Here is a 22,247-nt window from a genome sequence, read left to right on the forward strand (position 1 = left end):
GTTTGTTTGTTTGTTTGATTGTTTTTAGGGGTTTTACGGCGCTTGTAACACACTGAGGTCAAATCAGCGCCATTAAAAAGGAAGAAAATGGGATAGTAAAAAGTGATTGAATTACAATTTAAGTATCCAAGAAAAAAGAAGGCAAAGGGGAATTAGTTCAATCAGAGGACAGATGTAGATTCCAAGAGCACACTATTAGTGTACATATATTAAGATCAACTAATGTCTCATCCTGATATAAGCATAGGTCCCCACTAAGAGGAGCACAGTAATTTGTTTACAAATCATATATATGTAAAACAAACGTATTATACAGTGCATAACAGAGGGATGATTTACAAGACAAAATCCCATCCCAGACAGAGTATCCAGCCAGGGCAAAACCAAGTACTCTCATTCCAAGACATAGACAGAAAGCATGTTGGAAAACAGATATAGGGGGATAGAAGACGGATGCACTGGTGGATGAATGGTCGGATACATGAATGGATGGAAGTACGTGTGGACGGACTGATGGACTCCTTAATGACGGTATATTAAGTTAACTAAATTTTACAGGCGCTTAAAACTGACTCCACACATACCCTTTGCCATGTGTTGGGCCGGAACTCTCCAGAGTTGACTCGCCAAACCTTGTCTGACGTCTGCAGAACGGCGTTCAGTCGGCCATTTTCATAGAAGACTCTCATTGGCCAAGAGTCCAGGAAGACCATGCCTTCTTGGAGGTCGATGGGTCTCAGGCCCAGCCTCAGGGTGGCTCCTTGGTGGCACGTGTCCAAATCACCTGGGGGATTAGGATATTTATAATGTTATGAAGATGACAATGATAACAATAATAATAATGATGATATAATAATAATAACAATAATAATAATAATAATAATAATAATAATAATAATAATAATAATAATAATAATAATAATAATAATAATAATAATAATAATTTTAATAACAATAATAATAACAATAATAAGTGGCGCATAGTTAGTCATTGGAAAAGGTTCCTTACTCACATTCTCTCATCGTACTCAGGTGTAAAATACGCCTAATTACCTGGCCGTAAACAGCGTTATCTCAGTTCGAAAATGAAAGTAATTTTGGCTTAAAGGCATCATGTCTTGTCCCAAGTGTTGAAAGTTGCTGTTGGCTGGGTACCCCTTGAAAAGCGCCCTTTGAGCGCGTTTAGTGGATATTGCTCTGTATCAAAGCTCAAACTAAAACGGTAGCCAGGTAGATTTGTGTGACGCAAACCAAACAGTTTTTTTTTCAAAATAGATTAAAGAATTGCTTTATTTGACGACTTCAGAACACTGACTGATGGCGTAATGTGTTTAATCAAATGTTACTTTTACTAACAAAATGAAAGGACTTGATCCGAATTTAAAATCTATGTATCTGATTCACTACCAGAAAATTGTTTGTTATTTGTTTTGTTTTTAAGCGTTTTACGGCGCTTGAAACACATTAAGGTCATATCAGCGCCAGTAAAAAGAAAGAAAATGGGAGAGTAAAAAGTTCTAAAATTACAATTAAAGCACCCAAGAAAAAGTAAGACACGGGGAATTGGTTCAAATAGGAAACAGATGTAGATTCCAAGAACACACTGTCATTGTACTTAGTTTGGGATCACCTAAAAGTCTCATCCAGACACAAGCCCAGGTCCGGTCCCCACTAAGTCGAACACACTGAAATGTTTAAGGGTTTTACGGCGCTTGCAACATATTAAGGTCATATCAGCGCCAGTAAAAAGGAAGAAAATGGGATGGTTTAAAGTTCTACAAATTACAATTAAAGCACCCAAGAAAAGGTAAGACAAAGGGGAATTTGTTCGAATAGGAAACAGATGTAGATTCCAAGAGCGCACTATCAAAGTACTTAAGTTTGAGATCACCTAAAAGTCTCATCCAGACACAAGAACAGGTCTCAACTAAGAGGAACACACTCAAATGTTTATAAATCATATAAAAACAAAACAGTACAGTGCAAAACAGAGAGATGACTTAGACGACAAAAAATATCATCTCCCAAAACTCTAACTATACATTTGACTGCTTCCCTCCCAGCCATAGTATCCGTCAAGGACCAGGACGAAACCAAGAAATCTCACTCCGAGACAAAGAAAGCATGTTGGAAAACAGATAAAGGAGGATAGAAGACGCAGTCAGTGACCTCTTGTTCACTATGGGAGGTCAGAAACCCCACCCAGTACCAGAAAATTAAGTGTGACAATATTTAAATGCAATTTAAAATAGTACTAACCATTGCAAGTGAAGTTGGAGCCAAGGTCAAGGTAACCGGTAGTTCCGGGTAGATAGAGAGCCCTAGTGCCAGCTCCTTTCCCACGGGTGACCTGGATCTCGCCGTAACCTCTGATGTCGCGATCCCGGATCTGAATCCTGTTGTTGATCCACTTGTCGAACGTGATGGACCGGGGGACCACTTGGACTGGGTAGGCCAGGGAAGGGAGAGGGAGAGGGAGGAATTGATGTATAGAAAGATTAGAAATTTTATCCCTGCCTCTCTCTCTCTCTCTCTCTCTCTCTCTCTCTCTCTCTCTCTCTCTCTCTTTCTCTCTCTCTTCTGTCTCTCTCTCTCTCTCTCTCTCTCTCTCTCTCTCTCTCTCTCTCTCTCTCTCTCTCTCTCTCTCTCTCTCTCTATCTCTCTCTCTTATCGCTGTAACATCTCTGCTCTCTTGTTGAAAACGACAAGGAGTGTGGTTTAAGTTGTATCCAAATAAATAACGAGGAAATTAAATAAATTATAATTAGGCTTGAAATAGATTCAATATTGGTGCTGGATGGATTAAACTGTCACAACTGTCACGTTATCATATTATCATCATTACTGACGTCTTCGTTATTATCATCATTATTGTCATCATCATCATCATCATCATCATCATCATCATCATCATCATCATCATCATCATCATCATCGCCACCATTCTTCTTTGAAGCCTTGGGTTTGTTCACCACTAAAGTGGCTTTTATTCTTATTTTTATTTTGTTATAGTTTTTGTCCCTTCTTGATTTGTTTAGATTTTTTGTTTGTTGTTGTTTTCCCTTTTATTATTGTTTTTTTTTTTGGGTTTGTACGAATGAAAAGCCATCTACTCAAATACAAAGTACATCTCTCTTTTAGAAAAAGTTCACTGGGAGAGGGGTTGGGGGGAGGGAGAGGGGCGAGGATTAAAGTTAATGATTTATTTTATTCTTCCTGTCTCCTTATCTCCTCCTCAATATATTCCCCTCTCTCTCTCTCTCTCTCTCTCTCTCTCTCTCTCTCTCTCTCTCTCTCTCTCTCTCTCTCTCTCTCTTTCTCTCTCTCTCTCTATCTATTTATCTATCTATCTATCTATCTATCTCTATCTCTCTCTCTCTCTCTCTCTCTCTCTCTCTCTCTCTCTCTCTCTCTCTCTCTCTCTCTCTCTCTCTCTCTGGTTAGTCCAGTATTTGTAATTTAAATGTGATTTTGTTTTTTTCAAATCATCTTTGATGTGTTTTGTCCTAATGAAGCCCTATGGTCGAAACGTCGTTCGTTTGTTTGAATTGTGTCCATATAACATTATGTAATTCGCATTTAATTTTTATAATTTCTCTACATTGTGATTGGAAGGTTTTGTCTCCAACGAGTTCTTATTTTCAGGTCTGATGACCCAGATTGTAATGGTCTCATTGTGTAATGGAAATAGTCTTGAATCTAATGCGAAATGTTAGAGCCATTGGGCCCATGGAGCCGGAGTTTTTCCCGATTTCTATAGCGTGAAACGACAATAACAATTTCTTGATATCCTTTGGATAGGACGCTAGTCTATTGCAAAGTACTTTGCGTCAAATCTAACAGACTCAGCTACCCATTCAGTGCTGGGTGGACAGGGGGCTCAGAAAAAAATCTCGACTGCACCCGGGATCGATTTTGGTCCTTTTGCGTGTGAAGCGAGTGCTCTACCAACTGACCTACCGGGACCCCCAATGTTGTCCATTACAACAATGTTAAATCAAGCCCATGATTGAGTTCAGTTATCAGACTTTCATATATGTATACTTTGGTTGTCCCAAACAGGAGATGGAACAGAAGACGAGACAACGTTTCGGAAAATTAAATATCATGAATATTGTTTTTAGATGTCAACTCATGAAAATTGACGATAAACATTTTGATAAAATGTGAAAGAAAGACATCTCCATGATATATATTGGAAGAACGAATGTTTAGTTTATCACTAAAAATTTCATGCGAAAATGGGAATATAAATGATTGCCCAAGAGTGGTGAAGACGAAGAAATGATGTAATATTATAACATAGTTTTCATTCAGTTTGATGCATGATGCATTGATCAAGTCAATAGAGATACAAATATAGAGACGAGTTATTAAGACAACAAATAAATATTACATTTTTTTGGTACAATGTCACGAAACAACAGATAGCTCAGAGGCATTCACAAATTAATAATAAATAGAAGATGTTTAAAAAATGCAATCATTCTCTTCATGATGACGTAGGGAAGTACGAAAAAATTCGTGATACATGCAATTTCGTACGATTTCACTTGCTTTGCACTGTCAGACAGAATTATTGATGTTAATCAAGAATCAATCATTTTTCTAGAACTTAAAAAGTATGTCACTTATCATTTTTGAAAAAAAAAAAACATAAATATCTTAAAATTTAACATAGTCTACTTTTTTTATTAAAAGAAAGTATTGAACACTAAAAGAATATCTAAAGAGTAACCAATAGCTAATGTCATGAATAATAACTAAATTTAAAGCTAATCTAAATTTTCACAGTTATGTAAAATCAACTACTTTATTCAGGACCTTTTACAGCAATATCAGATAATCCAAAATTTGTCTCATTTCCTTTTAACATGTCGGTTATTTCCTACTTTTTAGTCATAGATCTAATACACGAAAATAAAATCAGTTTTTAATTAATTTTTGTTTGTTTTAGTTTTTGTTTTCTTTTTCTTTTCTTTATTTTATTTCTTTTTTTTTTTTTAATTTATTCATCTCATATAATCTAATCTAAAATTCCCGACATGTCGAAATGCGTGGTAACAAAAAGCGAGCTGTTGCAAGGCTCTTTCTGGGCAATTCAGGGGAACGCCTCCAAGACACACTATCTATATCTATCTAGCGAGATGATTCAAACTGGTGGAAATCAAACAACTCGGCCTTCGGTGCTCTTTGCACTTCCAGGCATGTACGGCATATCTTTAATTCCAACAAACTCTATACTCCCACAAAACAACAAATATCAAATCATTTAACCAAACCGCTATTCCTTAAATTTCGTTTTACACCAGAGTACGGAGAGGGAATGTGAATAAAGAGCCTTTTCCAAGGACTCAACTATGCGCCGAGCGAGGCTCGAACCCAGGACCTTCCGATCCAAAAGCGAGTGTCATACCTCAAGCGCCAATCCTTCTAATTAACCGATCCTGTATCTGATTCAATCTTTCTTTCTTTCTTTCTTTCTTTTTTTATCCTACAAACACAGAAACATATATATATATATATATATATATATATATATATATATATATATATATATATTATATATATATATATAGGACACTCGTCATAATACCTAAATACTGGTTCGTTGCTCGGAGTTGCTCGAGGTCATCATACCACACTTGAAGCTCATCGGCCATCACGTTCGCCGTCTGGCTGTCAGAGTCCAGGGGACGCCCGATATAAATATGCTTGGAGACGGGAGTTCCTCTGGGCAATCCCTCAACTCCTCTTTTATCCTGACCCACCAATTCATCGTTAATATACATGGTCAGGCCCTTCTTGGGGTGCCAAGTCAGTGTCACCCTCTGCCACTCGTCCTTACGAAAAAGACTGGAAGACGTAGCCCAGGTCGTTTCTTTTCCTTGGAAAACGGAATTCAGCTCTCCGTCCTCGTAGAACAAAGTATAGGTCGGGGATGCCAAATACGTGGATCCGTCCTTGAGATCTCTCGGTTTCAGCCAGATGGACAGTGTCATCCCGTGCTTGCAGTAATCCAGGTTACCAAAACACCTTTCGAAGTGTTCTCCGAGATCCACGTACTGGCGGCGACCTTTTAGGAAGACGGCTTTGTCGAATCGCCCAGGCCTGAGGCTGGCGTCGTTTACCAGGCGGACCGGGAATTTGTTGTGTGTGACGCGACTTCCGCTAGCTGTATCGAAGGCAAAAGTCTCGTAGCCCATGTTATCTGTAGGGTTGAGTTCATTCGTTATACGAAATATGATGATGATGATGATGATGATGATGATGATGATGATGATGATGATGATGATGATGATGATGATGATGATGATGATGATGATGATGATATGTTTGAGAAATATATTTAATACCTTTTGGAGAGCTTAGATTTAATGGATGTAATTGAAAAATCAAGGACAATGAATTAAGCACATTTAAATCAATATGGATTAATGTAGTAACTCATTTATTTAGGGATGAAAGTCACGTGACAATTATAGCAGTAGCTGAAGAACAATTTTACACTACTTTATATATTTGTTCTGTCATATCTGTTTTTTATTTTTACAGTAATGTTTTAAACATAAAACATTTATTCTTATGTCTTAAGCAAAGCAAAGCGTGTAAAATCTACATATGATAGCGTTTAATATTGACTAGACCTTAAAATAATGGACAACAGAATATAATATAGGCAGCATGCATTACAAATAAATACTATCTTTGAAACACCAATGATGTTTATCATGCAAAACAGATTTAGTATTGAATTTTTTTAATGTGCAAATAAAAAGGGGTAAACAAAAAAATATGACATTTAAATCAAACAAAGAAAAATTAACCCTCTTGATCGACTAGCGCTTATTTGCAGGTCTGATAACCCAATTCCTTATGGGCTCATTGTTGTTGTAACGGAAATCTCAAAAAGAAAAAAAATGACGCAGAATATTGTCCATTACAACACAGTTAAACTAGGCCCATAAGTGGGTTCGGATGTCAGAAGTACATATATGTAGACGTTATTCTTGATCATTTCATTTAAAATCAATTCGTTTAAAAAGAACTTTGAAAAGGATGTAAATCTTTTTAAAAAATACAAAACAGGTCAAATATTTTAATTGTGGCGAATGGACTTCGTGATTTTACAGTAAAAACAATAAATGAAGTAAGTAATGATAAAAATACCTTGAAATAATCAAACCAAAATAAATAGTCAAAATATTGGTGGAAAGGTTTACTTTTCATCTTGAACAAAATCGAATTAAAAATGTTATCACATCATTATCAACGTTATCGAGTACAGTCGGTCATGCTCGTGACCAGTGTCCTAAACTATTTAATAGCATTCATTTTGAGACTGTTTTGTAAAAGTTTTAAATGTTACAGCAGTTAAAAATGAATAACTTATTCCTAACATTTAACAGGACATTTTTCTGACCTCAGTCTTAACCTTGATGATTAATAACTGAAAGCTTAAAAAATGGAAAACGTATTCATAAAATGTAAAAGGACTTTTTTCTGATCTCAGATTTAACCTTGATGATTAACATCAAAATCGATAGTCTCAATACACACGCACTGTTGCCTGTTCTTAATTTTTAGTAAATACCAAGCTTATGAGAGTTGTAAACGGTTAATTATTGAACAAAAATACTGCAGTTTTTTAAAAAATTAGAAAACAAAAACAAAAACCAACATAGTAGTACTTAACATAAAACGTTTAGACCAAAGAAGGGTTCTGATCCCAAACGTTTAATGTTAAGTATTTTTGAGCTGTTGAATATATTCAAAATGGTTCAATATTATTATTATTATTTTGAGCTTTTGTCAACCTCTGAATTAGAATATCAATAATACCACAATTTGTTAAACAATTTTGATAACACTTGCCGAGCCGTTTCTGATGAATTTCTCTATTTAGATGGCAGTAATGTAGAGTTGAAGACCAGGATGAAAGTAGTGGAATTATTATGCTATAAGTACCCTTTTATACGGTTGTAAAACGTGGACGCTTGACAAAGAATGTACTAGGAGGTTAGAGGCATTTGAGATGTGGATGTATAGAAGAATGTTGAGGTTATCATGGACAGACAAGTACACGAATGAGGAAGTGTTGACAAAAGTGAGAAAAGGAGAATATTGATAGATATCATCAGAAAGAGGCAGTTACGGTTACTGGGACATGTGTGGAGAAGAGACGGAATAGAAAGTTGGTAACACCTGGGATGATCGAAGGAAAGAGAGCTAGGGGAAGACAGAGACTGACATATATTTAAAGAACCTAAGAATGGTCAAAAGTGATTTTAAAAGCAACGCAGACTTCATGCGTACTGCAGAGGATCGTGATACGTGGACACAGCTGACCGGCAACTTGCTCAAGAGTACAAGCCACCAGGAGCGTGGCTATATTGGTTGATTTTGGTGCCTGGCACAGCACCATCTTTTAAAAATGTATTACAGCATTTAAAAAATAACTGAGAAATGGTATAGACCGCCTCCTACTTATTTCAATAAGTCCATAAAAAATGTTTTCTTTCTTTTGTATTAACAAACAAAGCATGTTTTTTGTCATTTTTTTTCTGATTCTGGCACCACCTTATACTGTAATCATGCCACACCACTGCAAGCCACGATGGATGATGATGGGTGTAGACCATTTATGGTCACCGACAGGAAATGGAATATAATATGAATAATCGCCTCAACAATATCTGGTGTCAACGTGTGTTATAATATGTCGGCAAGACTTCAAATTTGAAAATGGTCAGAAATATAACTTTGATTTGAGCCTTTATATACCTCTGGTGTGTCTCGATAGCTCAGTTGGTAGAGCACTGGCTTCACAAGCAAAGGGAAAAGATCGATCCCGGGTGCAGTTCCCCCACTGTAGCTGAGTTAGATTTGGCGTAAAGTACTTTGCGATAAACTAGCGCCCTATCCAAAGGATATTGTCCGTTTCACGATATAGAAACCGGGATAAACTCCGGCTCCATGGGCCTCAATGGCTCTGAAGGACTTTTAAATATATATATAATATATAAATATTTATTATATATAAGATAAATATATAATTATATATATATATATATATCAGGTCCCCAGTACAACAGCAACAACTAACATATAGGGCAATAAAACATGACAAGAAATGTCACTTTTTTTTCTCGACAAAGACAACGCTGTTATCGGTCAGGTATTCATTTCATACCTGAGTGCGGTGATAGAAAAAGAGTTAAGAGCCCTTTTCCAAGGACTCAACTATGCGCCGCGCAGCGCAGGACTCGAACCAGGAACCTACAGATATGAAGACGAGAATCATACCAGAAGACCAAAAAAAGCCCACAACGGGAAAAAAAGATAGCGCAACCTATACATGTATTGTCTTAAACAGAAAAGTCTCGTCTAAATATACACATAGAATTCCTGATTATCTTTGTGTTCGTTTGTTTTTGTGATGTTTCTTTTCAGCCTTTGGTAATTCGCTCTAAATCCAAGTGTCACCAATTCATATTATTGTTTTGTATGACAAAAATGATGGAAAATAATATATGAAAAACGAACATAACATATGTGAAAACTTCGTGTAGGTACAGAAAAAGTTAGAGGCAACGAGGTGGGGGGACTCTAAATGCTGCAATTAGAAATGTTAATGGATTGTTAGTGCCGTACTAAATGTTAGGTAAACAAAACTGAAATGGTCTTTTAGATTGTTTAAAAATTCAAAATAAATGTTATGTAAAATTGCTACCTATTCAAAGCCCGAAAAAAAGGAGAAAACACAGTTATTTGATCTACCACAGTTAGTACTATCTACAAAGATCTTAATAGTGCATAGAATAGCATTTAACATGCTTCTCTGTTCTTTTATGACTGTATAAATAAATAATAATCTGTTGTAACATTGATTCTTCTCTCTTCATTTTCGTTCTTTATGTGTATTTTTATAACCACGAGAAGGAGAGTGAATGAATTAAGTCAGTGTGTTATGTGCATTCCGTGTTTTATAATCTTTGATCAAAGCTGTAACTAACAAGGCTTTAACCACATCGTTTAGTCTTACTCTTTCACACACACACACAAAAACCATTTAAGTATGTACAAAGTCGTTCGTTTTATCTACACTAGTAGCTATTCCATAATATCCAACTTTCTTTTCGAGCATAGTGTATCCAATGAGAAGCTATTAATAACAATAACATTGTTTATCAGTTCCCCATTTTCTCTAAATCACTTTTAAATTTACTATTGTAAAACACGTAACTAAAAACAATTTATTTTCGTGAAATATAATGCCTTTAATTTCCTAATTTAAAATATTTATACCCCCCCCCCCCCCTTCCCCAAAAAAGATAAAATATGAAAAAACATGTATGAAACAGTGTCAGACAAAGTAGAAAGAAAACACAAGAAAAGATCACCCCAAAAATCATCCGGTCCCGAGGCAGGTTGAATTTTTGGGATAATCTTTTTCCTTGTATTTTTCTCTCTTCTTTGTCTGACACTGTTTCATACACATCTTTTCAGATTTTTATCTACACCAGTGCCTACTCCCTAATTGTTCCTTTTGTTACTTTTCCAAATTATAATATGACCGAAATCGTCTTTCATGAGACACTTATGACTAACTAAAAATGATGTAATGCTCGTCTTAGTGAGGCAAATGAACCAGGAAAAGCACGGTGGATTTCGCATCTTTAGTGCTGGGCCAAATGTTAATTTTATTTTTAATACATTTGAAAAAGCTGAAGCGTGAAAAAATCAAATAAAAAGCTGAATAAATTGCAATAGATTATTTGACAAATTCTTTGGGGTTTTTTTTTAAGTTTAAAAATTAATCTATTTGTATTTTAAAATGAACAGCTAGCGGTTCAGCAAATTGATGAAGGGAGAAAGATTACATCATGAAAGGAAGATGAAGAAGACGAAGTGAAGAAATGTGAATTTCGTTCCTAGAAATATCTAATTTGAACCGTGTTTGTTTTAACTTACCTTGAGTCCCTATCGAATGGAATGAGGGGTGAAAAAAGACAAATGTTATAGAATCAATCAGTGTGTTTCTTTTATAACATGCGGTGTTATGAGTTGTGCCTTGTCTTTGTTTGTTTGGATTCTTATAATTTGCGGTTTGTTTGGTGCTTTATTCTTTTGTTTAGGACATCTAAAGAAAACTTTTTAAAATTCAAACCAGGTACCTATTCATAAATTTTCTACTGTTTATTCTAAAATATTTAGCTAGTTTTTTTGTTTGTTTTTTTTTTTTTTTTTTTTGCTGAAGATGGAAAGAATACGTGAGGAAGACGCTCACTGTTAAAGATTTTTATATATTAAAATAAGTGGGGGGGGGGGGGCGAGTTCTTTTTTCATTTTATTGCACTCTCTTTTATTTCATCGATGTTCACTCTAACTATTATATCTAAAATGACACCAAAACCGAAATATTGATTTTGAAAAAGTATTGAGATAATAATGATATAGCCTGTAGTTATTAAGCTTGTAAAATGATCGCATATTTGTCTCTAATTCTAGTTATCGGTGTTGCTATTATTTCATTTAAACAATTTTGATGAAAAAGAATCAAAATAACTCGTCCTTCAATCGAGATGATGGTATGCTAATTCTGCTACGAATATGTTTATACCATTAGTGTTAGGAATTTCCGAAAAGACATATTATGATAAAATAAATATGAAGTAGGAAATGTGGAAATGTAAAAAAGAGCTTTTAGTTTGAAACGTTGAAAAGAAAATTGTTTGCTGAGAAACAATTTGTTAAGACAGGGTTTTTGTTTTGTGAATTGTGAAGTGTTGGTTATTTATTAAAACGTTTTGTCATAAAACAATGATTTATTTTTTTAAATTAAAAAGTAATCTGTAATGATGATTTTTAAAAGTAGATTGTTATAAAATTGTTAACATTTCGAGTTGAATTGTTGATGAGAAGATGTTTTGTTTCGTTGATGAGATGAAAGGATTTGTTTATTATTGTTATGTCACAGGATTTGTTGACGAAGAATTCATGAATGGTAATCTATTAAATGGTATGAGTAGTTTTGTCATGACTAGTCAAAATTTTATCATGTTGAAGTTTTAGAAAAAAAATAATAATAAAATGTTGGTTGGAATCGGTTGTTATTAACAAATGTTAATAATTTGTGTTGGTAGGTGACCCATCACATCTATCTAGTATTATGTCCGGGGAGCCAAATATCAAAATTGAATTTACAAATGGTCGGAAAATACAAAATTCCCAATTCTACTGTTTATTAGTTTGCTCGTTTTCCCTTTGTTGCTTTTGTAGCAGGATTTTTTGTCAGGTTACTTTTTATGGGTTAAAGGGTGTTACTTTATTTTGTATATTTTTTCCCCCATTGTTTATAATATTATAATTGAATAGGGCTTTCAGAGTCTATTTTACCACGACATAATACCATATAGATGCGTGAGGTCACATATTATCATGGATGAAACAACTTGTTGTTCTAACACCGATTCTATTGCTGAAGAAATTGGTGGGAGGCGGGGGGAGGGGGGGGACAAAGGGTGATGGTGTGGCCAGTCAAACGTGAACTTGTGAAATCAAATCACGATCGTGAATTCAAACATTGGCCAGGATTAGACTCAACAAGACGACACACAGTTCTGTGTTTATTTAACGGTTTTAATGCTATGTAATAATATTATCATTTGAAACTGCCAAATTGGGAAAAAACAAACTTTTCGCAACACACACGGTAAACCGTATAGCGTTAATCTCACGCGCTCCGCAACTTTCAGTTATGGGTAACCCACTGTGACGTGTACACAACTGTACAAACATTTCCGGCCGGTTTGGGGCGTAGCCATCTTTAATTTCTAGCCTGACTCCAGAACCCACTCGGGCTTATAATTTGGCGTCATTTTTTAGGTTTTTGCACCGTCTAGTGAGTTGTTAGTAGAGTTCAAGGAAACAAGTGATTCCATTGGTTGAACTGTTGAATGCAGCTCACGATTTGTCTTTTGTGGCCAAAGACTTGTCTTTTGACGTAATGTTTTGGTCAGTGCCAGGCGATAAGTTAACGATGGCGGCGGTTGGGGCCAATTTTTAAAAAAATGTTGTGCACACGTTCATCTTATTCCTTATCAACCAAATCATGATATAATTACGACATCGGGTTTACGACTTACGGCGTGTGTTCTGAAACACATCTTCTACCTCCAAAGGCGGAGACCAATTTTACCCCGCCAGATTTTATATAATTTTACCCTTTTCACCGAGAGAACATTGCTAGATACTCGAAAATGAAGCTCGAGTCGACCAATAGTCACTGCTCTCTTATTGAAAATGGAAGATATGCTGTGAGATTTGAGTAAAATCGAACGCCATCTGCAAGTTGTTGTGCAGATTTTTGGCTGCTTATTTAGTTTGTTTTGATATAGTCTAATGGGTTTTGAAACTGTTATGTCAAAATGAGTACTATAAAATAAACGGCAGTTTCCAATGATAATATTCCTTGTGTGATGACATTCTAATGAAGGAAAATGTGAGTTGGGGAAACCGACGACTGAGGTTAGGGGGAGGGGGATGAATGAAGGGGGGGGGGGGGGGGGGGGCTTACGTGTAGAGTCAGTATAATTGTAGTCATCTGTTGTGTGACGAGTAAACCAATAAATTATATGAATCAAATTATGATAAAAATTAGAGTACATAATAATCCATGTAAACATCACTACTGGTAGACGGATAGCATCTACTAAGGCAGATATTATAACATTCATACATATGCATTCAAAAGTAAAATATTTATTTAAACATATTATCTACTTATTAGAAAGCACAAAACTAATAATCATTATCAACTCGCATTGATGATACATAATTCTAGGCTAATTAATCAAAATCTAATCATCAATCTATCTATCCACCCATCCAGCTATCTAGTCTATCCATATCTATCTATATCTAATCTATCTATCTATCTATCTATCTATCTACTATCTATCTATCTATCTATCTATCTATCTATCTATCTATCTATCTATCTATCTATCTATCTATCTATCCATCTAAAATGTAAATAGTTTTGTCTGGATTGTATGTAAGTGGTCAGGTCCTAAACTAAAAAGCAAACGTGGTAAAAGAACGTAATACATAATATTGTATATCAATTATACCTGTGGAAATGAATAAAACCAGATGATTTTTAAAATGAATGATTATGAATGATAACAGTACCAGCAGTAAGAGGGATATAAAGACAGCCAAGACAAAACGGCTAATGCTCAGCTCCTGGTCGCTGGTTTCGGATAAGTAGGTAAATATCATAATTAATAACATTTGTATTACAGTAACCTAAAAACTATCATGGATCAGGGCCAGTTGCTTTATTATTAGTATTATAACGTCCATCCCCGCTCCAATGCAGGATACTTGTAATTATGTTCGTATAATACATAATGCAGTATTTCAGATATATTTCTTATATATACATCTATGGCACTCTACCCCAGCACTCGAGCATCGTCACTGTGGAAATAAAAAGGATGAAGGGGGAGACAATCCACACATCCAAAAGGATTTCTATATGGAATTATATGAACGTCCCGGGTTTGAGAGCTTTGTGCTAAGATGAGGGTCATTTAAATCGATGGATATTTGAAGGACGAATCTTCTGGCCAAATTTTAAAATATGGATTTTTCCAGAATACGGAAGAATAATTATGTCCTCCTATGACAGATAGTGTTTTCTAACTGACAAGTAAATTTCTCATAACTGTCTTACATTTCTCTCAAGTTGTAGGGGAGAGAACTCCATAACTTTACTGTACCTTATTATTATCATCAATAACAAGGTATCGTGGTACCAACGTCCACAATAAGTCATAACAAGCAAATCTAATTATACCATCATCAAAAGCTAAATCCAGCCAGTCAATATAAAAATGTGACCTAGAGGTTGCACAGATGCTTCTAGAATTTTTAATTAATTTCAAAAACAGAAGTCTTGGGTTCAGCTTTTAAGTTTTATTGGAGTATTAAATTCTGGTTTCTTAAAAGTGACAAAAAATTAGAAAAAGGTCCCATGTTCTGGTCATTTTAACTTTAAAATCCCTTTCGACATCTGATTCACCCTTGACATAAAAACCCGTTTTGAGACGATAGGCCACGTATCATAGTATTGCGTTTCTAAAAATCCATGCTTACATCAGCCAAACTACGCGATAACCATACCAAAATACTACTAAAACAGCAGCCATTTCGGCAAGATCCTGTGCTGCTTCTCACAGGACATACAAGACACAATTAAATAAGCCATATCCAAACCCTACCAGCATCTAAACAAAGCTTTATATTGGGTGGGGAAGGTGGGGGGGAGGAGTCAGAAGTTATCCCATTCAAACATTTCATTTTCATTGGCAAAAATTAAATTGGAAGCCAGCTGAATCTCCATTTAAAACAAAGGAGTGTATATGCAGCTTCCAGCTTCATTGGTCTGGTGCAACGTTGCACTACGAGTGAGGGGGCCAATTTCAGGAATTCGTTGAGTTGGTATGAATATAATATTAATATAATCTAATTCTCCCGAATACTAGAAACCAAATATCATGGTGCAGATAAATTTGGAAATCTATTTCATAATTGAGAAATGTTCAATTCCAGCTGCTTGTTTTGCTCGATCGTTTCTCTTAAAAGAAACAACAGACTACATATTAAGCTATGACTAAATAAAACAAAAAAAATGAAGCAAAATGAACATAGCAGCTTCGAAAAAGAAAAAAAAACAACTTCGGGTTAAAAACTATAGTCCTAAAATTAAAATTGCCATGTAGTTAAAGCATTAATGTTTGTTTTCTTCTCAATTTTAGCCGAGGATTTCCTGTTTATTACTTCGTTCTTTTCTTAAGCTATTATGTCCAATTTTATTTCATGCTTTTACTCTATAGATATGGCATTCAACAACTATATCAAATAATTATATTAAAACTGTTACAATACTTTTAAAAATAGACATTAAAATCTTATCAAGAAGTCTCCGAAACTTTAAAAATTAACCAATCATTCAACACATATCCAGTTTCTCAGCAAAATGCCATGCAGATTATAAAAAATAATAAATGATTTCTTACCTCTATCGATGTAGTCAAAAGCAATCAAATCCTCGCGTTTCCCATACCAGATCTCCATCTCATCGATGTCAAATATTCCCGTAGACGATCTGTCAACATCCCCGTGGTTTTTCTTGCCGATGTAGAAGCTTCCACGGTTGGGAGGTCTTTCCACGTGCTCCCGTCCGGACTGGCCCACCAGCTGGTTGTCCACATAGACTCTCAGTCCGGTGTCGGGGTGCCAGGTGATCTCTATGAAGTACCAGCGGTTTCTCACCAGCCTGAATTATGAATAAATTTGTTTTAAATGAGCTGTTATATGGCACAGTATCCACTAAACGTGCTCAAAGCGCTTTATAAGGGGTTCCTGGCAAACGGCTATGGAAACCGAGATAAATCCGGCGCCATGGGCCCAATGGCTCTGAAGGAAAACTATCTTTTTTAATGGTCAGATAGAACGTAGACGTTTTACATAGAATAGGGAAGCCCATCCAGATCCACAGGAATACTCTATACAAATGTTCACACTATTGATCATTTCCGAACAGGACACAATAGACTAAGAGGACGTATGTTTCCAAAGCTAGGTATTGGAACAACCCCTTATTGCCCATGTGGAACCGACCATGAAACCACTTTACATGTGCTTATGGATTGTTTGTTTTTAATGTGTGTTTTTAAGGGTTTTACGGCGCTTGCAAAACATTAAGGTTATATCAGCGCCAGTAAAAAGGAAGAAAATGGGATAGTAAAAAGTTATAGAATTACAATTAAAGCACTCAAGAAAAAGTAAGACATAGGGGAACTGGAACAAATAGGGATCAGATGTAGATTCCAAGAGCATACCACCAATGTACTAGTTAGATCCCAAAGTCTCATCGACACAAGCAGGTCCCAACAGAGAAACACTCAATGTTAAAATCAATAATATATATGGAACAATATAATCAATGCATACAGAGAGATGATTTCAAGGAAAAATATCATCTCCAAAACTATACATAAATCGAATGTTCCCTCCCAGCCAAGGAAACTCTGGCAAGGCAGACAAACTAGTTAATTCATTCCAGACAACGACAGGAAAACAATTGGATAGGTATGGGGGGATAGAAGACACAGCATGTACCTCCCTGCCCACTATGGGAGGTCAGGATCCCCACCCAGGCTTATGGATTGCCCATTATACAACGTGCAACGTTCGAACCACTGGGTCACCCCTACAACACTCAACACAAAGCTCTATGGTGAGGCTGAGGACCTAAAGCGGACCACAGACTTCATAGCAGATGTCGGACTGCAGCCATAGATGTCCATCAGAGGAACGAAGAATAAGAAGAAGAAGAAGAAGAAGAAGAAGAAGAAGAAGAAGAAGAAGAAGAAGAAGAAGAAGAAGAAGAAGAAGAAGAAGAAGAAGAAGAAGAAGAAAAGATAAACCAAAGATAAATAAATAGATAAAGGATATAATATTTACCCTCCAACGGATACGATGCCTCTCCCGTCAGCGCTGATTTGAATGTAGCCATTTCGGTACATCATGAGGAGGCCGTTCTCCCCGGAAGACAGGAAGACCATGTTGTTCATGAACCGGTGGAACCTCATCCAGGCGGCGATGGTGATGCCGTTGTGGCAGTTGTACAGGTTACTCATGCACTCGTCGCCACGACGACCCAGGTCCGCGTATTGGCCGCGTCCACGTAAGGCGAGGGCATTGTTCACCTGTGAGGGAAGACGAGTAGGTAGTCAAAGGTGACAGCTTTGTTTGTTTCTGTTGTTAAGTTTGTTTTGTTTTGTTTTGTTTTTTTGTTTAAAGTTTTGTTTTGTTTCTGATGTTTTCTTTCTTTCTTTCTTTTTTTTTTTTGCGTGGGTTTAGTATTTGTCTTTTGTTTATTTGTTTTGTCGTTTTTTTGTTGTTGTATTTTTCTTCTTGTTTTTCAGTTTTGTCCGGATTTGTTTTGGGGGGTGGGGGGTTGGTCTTTTTTTGTTTTTGTTTTTTTGTTTTTGTTTTTGGTTTGTTTGGTTAATTCCTGTTTAATGGGGGATTTAATCATTTCGTTTGTTTGTTTGTTTGTTTGTTTGTTTGTTTGTTGTAATTTGGAGTTTTTTTGTTGGTTTTTGTTTTGTTTTGTCTTTTGTTTTGTTTTTGCTTCATATTAATTAGCATACTTATTTTTGGGTTATTTCCCCTTTGTTTCTACTACTGGCACATTGAAATATCATTGTAAAGTGGCGTAGAGCGCGCATTTGAACACTAATTTGGTTGCGCTTAATTTGACAAATGAACTTATCAAGGGACGTAACAGTTGTTTCATTTGATATGTTCACATGTCTTAACGCAGTTATCACCCTTAGTTCGCATAACTAGGTTTTCAGGAATGTATGCATTCAGTTATTTGTTTTCTTGTTTTTGATTTGTTTTTATATTTTGTGAGTGTTTTTTGTCTGTTTTTGCTTTTGGTTTTTTTTGTTGTTTGTTTTGTTTTGTGTTTTTTTTTTAATATATATAATAATTTGTTTGTGTATTCTCACCTTTCCAGGAATAAGAACGGGTCGTCCCACAAGTACGATGGAAAGGGTGGGATGTTTCAGTCTGTCCTCACCAATCAGCTCTTCAAAATTGATGACGAAGTGACGGGGTTCCACTGTGGAAATCAAACAGCAATAGAGAAACAGTCAACAAATAGAAATTAAGTTTAAATTTATATTATAATCTATTGGATATAAATCAATTAAAAATAATTTCGATACTACATTACTGGTTAAAAGCCAGTTTCAAACCTTTTTTCATTATGCAAGAAGAGGGCCTCAAAACCGTGCTTGGGGGAGGGGGGTGTCTTACATTCTTAACAAAATGTCAAAAACGGCAGAGACAAGGTTGTTTCATCATCATCATCATCATCATCATCATCATCATCATCATCATCATCATCATCATCATCATCATCATGATCATCATCATCATCATCATCATCATCATCATCATCATCATCATCATCATCATCATCATCATCACCATCATCATCATCATCATCATCATCATCATCATCATCATCATCATCATCACCACCATCATCATCACCATCATCATGATCATGATCATCATCATCATCATCATCATCATCATCATCATCGTCATCATCATCATCATCATCATTGCCTTTTTCACCCTGGATCATGGTATAAGCCACAGACAAAAACAGTTTCCACCCTTCTCTATCTTGAGCTAACTTTTTTTTAAAAATCTCGTTCCATGTCTTATCACTCCTCTGTATATCAGCTTCTTTAATTATTCTCCATGTTCCCCGTGGCCTTCCCCTTGACCTTCTGTCTTGGGAGTTCCAGTCCATTATATACTTTGTTATAGGGAATGAGATTTCAAAACAGATTTAAAAGGAGCGCCCCTTTCTTGGAAGTCGCGTCTTGACAACCGACAGACGCTTTCGCCATTATTAGTACCAATCATTGGCGGGAAGTTTCGTAAGTTTAAGAAGGGTTGTCTCATCGTATTGTATTATTTATCAACATCTTTTATTTTTAATTTGCAGTCTACATCATATCTTGTTAACATTTCATAATAGAGAAAACTAAAGAAAAGATCTACTTTGATTATGATATGCATTTTTGTACAGAAATATGAATAATAAATTTGTATTTGGAGCGCTTGGCTTGTAGTTGGTTTGTTTACAAATAACTTCTCCTCCGGTGACGTCCAATCAAGGGACGCTACTCTTCCACTAATCTCATTCCCTATAGTGGAGTCATTCTTTCTAAGGGCGTGGCCAATGAAAACGTTGTATATTACGATAAGAATGTCCGATCTAAATTGCACGTTATCCATTGTTAAGTTATACTGTTTGGCAGTAGGCAACAATAACTCACAAATAAAAATAACGATAGGAAATTGAATGGAGGCTTCAATTTAGTAAATGAAAACAACAATAATGTGGACGTTAGAATAATAATAATAATAATAATAATAATAATAATAATAATAATAATATAATAATAATAATAATAATAATAATAATAATAATAATAATAATATAATAATAATAATAATAATAATAATAATAATAATAATAATAATAATAATAATAATAATAATAATAATAATAATACACATTTGTATAGCGTTTTCCATACTTAAACGTCTTAAATAGCCACTCCACTACCCGTTACTTACGCCTTTGAATCATTCCATGAGATGTGAGATAGTCCCTGTCTGCAAACCAAACGTCCATATCGTCGTACGAAGCCTCGGCATAGCTCGCTCCTCTCATATCCACATTGCCACGCCCCAAGTACACGCCGTTGAGAGTGGACGCGGTCTTGGAGGAAGTGAAGCCTGTCCTAGCGGAAGGCGTTTTGTCCTCGGCCATCAGCCTGTTGTTGAGGTACATGGCCAAGCCTCGAAGTGGGTGGAAGGACATCTCCACGTAGTGCCAGTGGTCACTTTCAACGTCTGACGTTGCCGTGGCGTCCCACTCCATCAGAGACGTTTTGGCCTGGGCTTGAAGACGGCGTCCACTGTTTGAATATTGAAATGTATATAAGTTTCGAAACTAAAAAATAATGCGCTAGATGGAACTGCCTTTATATAGAATTGCAATTCAATAGGATTCCGTTTGAAATTATACTGTATAAGACTAGCTATTACACGGTTGAAAATACATGACTGGCTCTTTGAAAGAGAACAGATTGAACAATCAGCCTATCAAAAACCAATTCTAAGGTACAGCCTGTTTGCCACTAACGAAAGATATGAATAAAACTACAATCCATTAATTGTAATTAATTTTTCACCCCCCCCCCCCCCCCCACACACACACTTAGTTTTATTTTTATATAGATAGAATGCGCTTGGCCAAGGAGTTCACAACATTGCCATCCGGAAGTATAACGGACCAACACACAAACTCTGTGTAACCATGAACTTTTATAGTCTGGTTAATACAGTTTAGTGAGAACGACTCACAAACGCGGATGGCAAAAACAATAACAAAGGCCTGATTGACGTCATCTGCATACTATCTATATTTTTATTTATTGTTTCCAATAACTTTAAAGTCAATATCCATATGCCTAAGTTTAGTGTGTATCTTTATATATACGGAGAAGATAAAAAATAAACGGACAAAGTGACGACAAACATTGGATATCTCTCACTCCTGAAGTTCCCAATCCTGTAGAGAGCACTTATTGTCATGGGCGTCATAAATGTATATTATATTATTAAAGTATTTATTATGATAGAAGTCCCATACCTGTATTTCAGACTGATGCCGTTATCTCCGCTGGACATGAAGTACACGCCGTCCTTCAGCATGTCAGGCCTCAGCCAGAAGGCAAAGAGGACTCCCTGCTGACACTGGTCCAGGTTTCCAAAGCAGTGGGAGCTCTGGTCTCCGAAATCCACGAACTGGTTCCCGTCCAACTGCAGGGCCTTCCCGATCTTGCCGTCGATTAGCTTCGGGTCGCCGTTCAAGTTGATGAGCATTTTGTCGTGGACCAAGCGACGACCTTGAACTTTCTCGAAGTCAAAGTGATAGTGCTGGGGACGATCTGGAGTAAAAGTAAATTATGTCAAATAATTAAAATGAACAGTTGGAAAAATAACTGAGCAATATAATTTGACCGTTACGTCATTTGTGGTATTAGGTTGATGTTAATATTATTTATTTGTTTTCTTTCTTTTTAAAGGGTTTTACGACGCTTGCAACACATTTAGGTCATATCAGCGCCAGTAAAAAGGGAGAAAATTTGATAATCAAAAGTTTTAGAATTACAATTTAAGCACCAAATAAAAAGTAAGACAAAGGGGAAATTGGTTCAAATAGCGAATATAATATGTAGATTCAAAGAGCAATGTTATTAGTTTGAGAATACCTAAAAGTCTCATCCAGATACCAGCACAGGATCCCATTAAGAGGAATACACTCAAATGTTTACAAAAATAAAAATATAACATCTTAACAACGCTACTACCACCCTATCTCCTTCGTCTGTAGTGTTATGCTTCCTGTTTTGTTAATAAAGGGGAAACCCAAAACGTCCATTTTATCTGTTTTCGTATATTAAATTTAAGCTAACATTCAATTTCAAATTGTTATTTATTTCTTCGAGCTTCGAGCAGCAACATTTACAAGACACTATTTTGACGTACGATTTGTGTTTTTTTAAATC

The 22,247-nt window shown here is 35.9% G+C and overlaps 1 protein-coding gene across 4 annotated transcripts in view; it reads right to left on the reverse strand.

Moving 5' to 3' along the window:
- Positions 1-22,247, reverse strand: part of LOC144959157 (uncharacterized) — a 204,766-nt gene that overhangs the window by 79,145 nt on the left and 103,374 nt on the right. For 2 of the 4 annotated variants that reach the window (XM_078891676.1, XM_078891675.1), the window contains exons 13-20: positions 21,329-21,626; positions 20,248-20,591; positions 18,594-18,706; positions 17,539-17,783; positions 16,089-16,348; positions 5,597-6,211; positions 2,260-2,445; positions 585-784 (exon numbers count right to left, since the gene is read on the reverse strand). In XM_078891676.1, the coding sequence (XP_078747802.1) occupies positions 585-784; positions 2,260-2,445; positions 5,597-6,211; positions 16,089-16,348; positions 17,539-17,783; positions 18,594-18,706; positions 20,248-20,591; positions 21,329-21,626 (2,261 nt within the window). Of the gene's footprint in view, positions 1-584; positions 785-2,259; positions 2,446-5,596; positions 6,212-13,579; positions 13,607-16,088; positions 16,349-17,538; positions 17,784-18,593; positions 18,707-20,247; positions 20,592-21,328; positions 21,627-22,247 lie in introns of all 4 variants that reach the window. The other 2 variants (XM_078891674.1, XM_078891677.1) reach the window with 2 other exon arrangements.

The sequence above is a fragment of the Berghia stephanieae genome, chromosome 13 (genome assembly GCF_034508935.2).
Source record: "Berghia stephanieae isolate SIO BIC M18660-M18661 chromosome 13, UCSD_Bste_1.3, whole genome shotgun sequence".
NCBI lineage: Eukaryota > Metazoa > Mollusca > Gastropoda > Nudibranchia > Aeolidiidae > Berghia > Berghia stephanieae.